Genomic DNA, 3,600 nt, shown 5'->3' with positions numbered 1-3,600 from the left:
TCCTAGTGCCTGAAGAGGGGCTCAACTTGCAGCCCTTTTGGCACTGTGAAGTCCTGAAACAGACACAGCACCCATGGTGGAAAGCTGCACAGGAACCCAGATGTCAGTAGCTTCAAGGCCAAGGAACTAAAGAGGAAGACTTTGAACATGCAAGCCCGGCATTGCTTTGGAGCAATACATACACAGAAGGCTTTGTTTTCTAACCAACACATCCTTACTCCAAACACTGGTCATGAAAGACAAAACAAGGATGTAGAAAGGTCACTTTTATTAGCCTTTGCTTGTAGGACATCAAAACCCTATTCAAATACAAATGTTTGTGTTTACAAAGTATTTACAATTTCAGTCCTGTTTATTACATTTAAAAAAAAAAAACAACAGCTATCTGGTTGAAAAATGGATGAAAGTAACTGCCAAAAATGAAGACCCTGCCTCTTGCTCCCACCAACCACCTGGCTTGGGCACACTGAAGTATGCTGCCACAACAGTGGGAAGGATGGAGAAAAAGGTGAGTGTAACATTGACCAAGGACCCCCACTGAGCTCAGTTCTGCCTGAGGACTATGGGGAATAGGAATTGCTTCTGGGAGCCAGGTACCCAGGAACCTCCCAACACAGCACACACTAAGCCAAAACAATGGGTTTTTGCTTGTAGGACAGGTTTGTGGTTCAGAAAATACTAAACCTCTTCTGGTTTTTCAACACCTAATTGCTACTTTTATCCCAAGTTTCACATTATGAGCTCAAAAGTGAATTCTAGGTGGACTTCAGGATTTATTGTCACATTCCTGCCCACACAGTACACAAAAAGTGGGATGGACATGACAGGGAAGAATACTCAAACAATACAACTCCTGTCTTCAAGGCTGCAGTTCTGACAGCATAGACCTCACAGACTTAACTTCCAGGCTTCAACACTGATGTGGAACATGGGCCTTCAACTCTAGCAGGCAAGAAGGCACAGTCAGCCTGTTATGCCCAAGAATGCCATACAAGTCACCTTACAGTGGTAAGAAGAGTGAATTTAGAACTGAACTTTCATTCCAACCCTTTCTCCTTCAATTGCTGGCCTGTCACTGCAACAGCTGTTTAAATCCATGAAGAGCTGCTGGGGTGGCACAACAACAATGCCTTCCAGACTAGACCAGGAAAACAATAAGGGAACCTGGGTATCAACTATACCAGGCTGCCCTATACATGTAACCCACACTAGCTTCTCACAAAAATACTGTAAAGGATCTCAGTACAGTATGTATAAACACAAACTTGGCCATGCAGAAATGGTGTCAGTCCCAGATCCTCATTCAAAGGAAAGCCACTGCCCACTGGTGTAAGATGGGTGCTCATAATGCAAGCTAGGACCTCACTGGCATATTGAGTGAAGGCTCTGGAAAGGGGTGGGGTAGGGGCATCTGATGGTCTGCTCTTGTCTCCTACATCTCCCTGAACATTCAATGGTACCAAAGACCATGTCTGAGCTGGAGCCTGCTGTAGGACATGCTGCCCCTACCACATAACTGAGTAGTGTACACTACAGAAGAAACTAAAGGGCTTTTCAAAAGACTGATGTGGACATTGCCCACACAGTGAAACCATCAAAGACTGCAACTGTCGCTTTTTCAGTTAGTCACACACAGGAGAAAGTCAAATCACTTTGGCCAACCTAGGTAGCAGCAGATCCCAGAGTGCAAAAACAGTAGAGCATTCTGCTAAGATAAGACAGCCTTGCCATAGTACCAACCAGTTTCCTTCCTATTGGCATGGAGGCTTGGTGGGTGTCTTCAGCCTCACAGCAGGCTGTGATTTGGGCTGCTGGCTTGGGCTGTCAGAGCTGGCTGGAAGCTGTGCTGGGGCTGGACCACCAGGGGTCTGCAGTGAGGCAGAGGCTGTAGTTACCACCTGCTGCTGAAGGAGCTTCTGCTGCACCACTTGGGCTGTGGCAGTCACCGTTGGGATCATCTGTACCTGTTGCCCTGCTGCTGTTGCCTGTGTGAGTGTCACTGTCTGTGGAGAAGCCTGAGCCAAGATGAGATCAAAGGTCACTGGAGAACAGCCCTGGCAATGCTGTCCCTCTAACAGAGAACTATCACATACACCTAGTAGCCTCAGCAAAACAGCAAAGGATGTAGACCAATGTAAGGGGGGTTAGTTGATTTTTTTTTAAGGTCATGGGCAGCTTTAAAAATAACATCACCACTTTAATCAAATACTACTGCACTGAAAGTAAAAACAAACCAGAGGGTTCTGGTTCAGAAAGGGGTGTTTTCACTTGCCAGCTTCTCTCCCAGAAGCTGTGATCCTGTCTTGTGGAACATTAGAAAGGTACCTGCTGAGAGCAGGTTGGGGCACAGGTCTGGTTTTTCCTTGGAAATTCCCCCTCTTCGGTAGGTCATTTTTCCCAAAAGCTCATGTTTTTGTGTGAATTATGAAAGCCAAAAGTAATTCTCTAATCACTAGTATTCTGCTTCTGAAACACATTTGCCCCCCAGCACCCTCCAGGTCTCTGTGCACTCTACCTGTTGAGAAGCTGATGCAACCTGCTGGATGCTGGCCACAGGTGTTTGTTGTTGTACGACTTGAGGAAGTTTTGTAACCTTTGACAAAACAAGGCAAGCATAGGATTCAAAATACATGCACAAATATCTTTCTCTGCTTTTAAGCAAACAAATAATGGCAGGTAACATGGAGAAACAATCTCAAGTATGCCCACCAGGATCCTAGGAGGTTAAAGAGCAACTGACTCACTTTCAGAAGCAATCCACTTAATAACTCAAAATTTTTGGTTCACATTTTAACTTTTCCTTGGGATTAATTATACATGAATTAGATTTGGGAGTGAACTGCACCCTTATCTGAGTTCTTAATGACACCAGATAAAGGTTTTGTATAGAGGCAAGCCCAGTGCGCCAGGTCTTACCAGGAGAGACACCAACATTTCTCAGTGGTTTCATCCATCATAACTGAAAGCTCACGTTCTATAAAGCAAAACTTTCTGCCCTGTGTTCACTTCCTGTTGTGTTCACTTCTTGCTGTTGTCAAAACTGAACAACGCTGAAGCTGTAGCTCAGTAATGAAACTTGTGCAGCATGCACGTAGCCCTCGGTTGAATTCTTAGAATCATGAAAGCTACAAAAGTTCCACACACACTGAAGTATGGTAGTCCACACCAGACTACCTGAGCAGAAGGATGGTAAATTTGAGGTCAGCCTGGGCAAGGCCAGCCTAAGTGAAACTCTTATCAAGCTAGCTGACTGTTCTTTAGTCAGACTTCTGTAACCTCAAGCCTGCACAAAGGAGACCCTAAAGCCTGTGGAAGCAAGGATCATTAGTATGAAATTTGAGAGTGTGAGAGCACTCACACAGTTAATAATTTAAAAAAAAATTAACAGAGTTCCATCTGGACGGGCGACCCACCCAGAGAGGATCTCGCCCCGCCTGCCAGGTTTTTTCCTTTTGTCCCCGGATCATCGGGCTACCAGGCAGCCCTGTTTAGGTACTGAGGAGTTCCATCTGGATGGGTGAGTGTGTGCTTTCCAGGGGCAGACTGTCCTGGAAGAGAGCACAGTCCCCCCTCCCCCAGCTCCTTCTGCAGGGCTGTCTT

The 3,600-nt window shown here is 45.7% G+C and overlaps 1 protein-coding gene across 1 annotated transcript in view; it reads right to left on the bottom strand.

The window, feature by feature from the left end:
- Positions 1-1,563: 1,563 nt before the first annotated feature.
- LOC102001696 (E1A-binding protein p400-like) overlaps positions 1,564-3,600 on the bottom strand; it is a 34,100-nt gene continuing 32,063 nt past the window's right edge. Inside the window, exons 7-8 of the mRNA XM_026779553.1 lie at positions 2,516-2,593; positions 1,564-2,015 (exon numbers count right to left, since the gene is read on the bottom strand). Coding sequence (XP_026635354.1) covers positions 1,752-2,015; positions 2,516-2,593 — 342 coding nt within the window. The 3' untranslated portion in view covers positions 1,564-1,751. The remainder of the gene's footprint in view (positions 2,016-2,515; positions 2,594-3,600) is intronic.

Source organism: Microtus ochrogaster, chromosome 5, assembly GCF_000317375.1.
Source record: "Microtus ochrogaster isolate Prairie Vole_2 chromosome 5, MicOch1.0, whole genome shotgun sequence".
NCBI classification, from domain to species: domain Eukaryota; kingdom Metazoa; phylum Chordata; class Mammalia; order Rodentia; family Cricetidae; genus Microtus; species Microtus ochrogaster.
The sequence above is the reverse complement of the archived record's forward strand: the minus strand, read 5'-3'. Positions and strand labels throughout refer to the sequence as shown.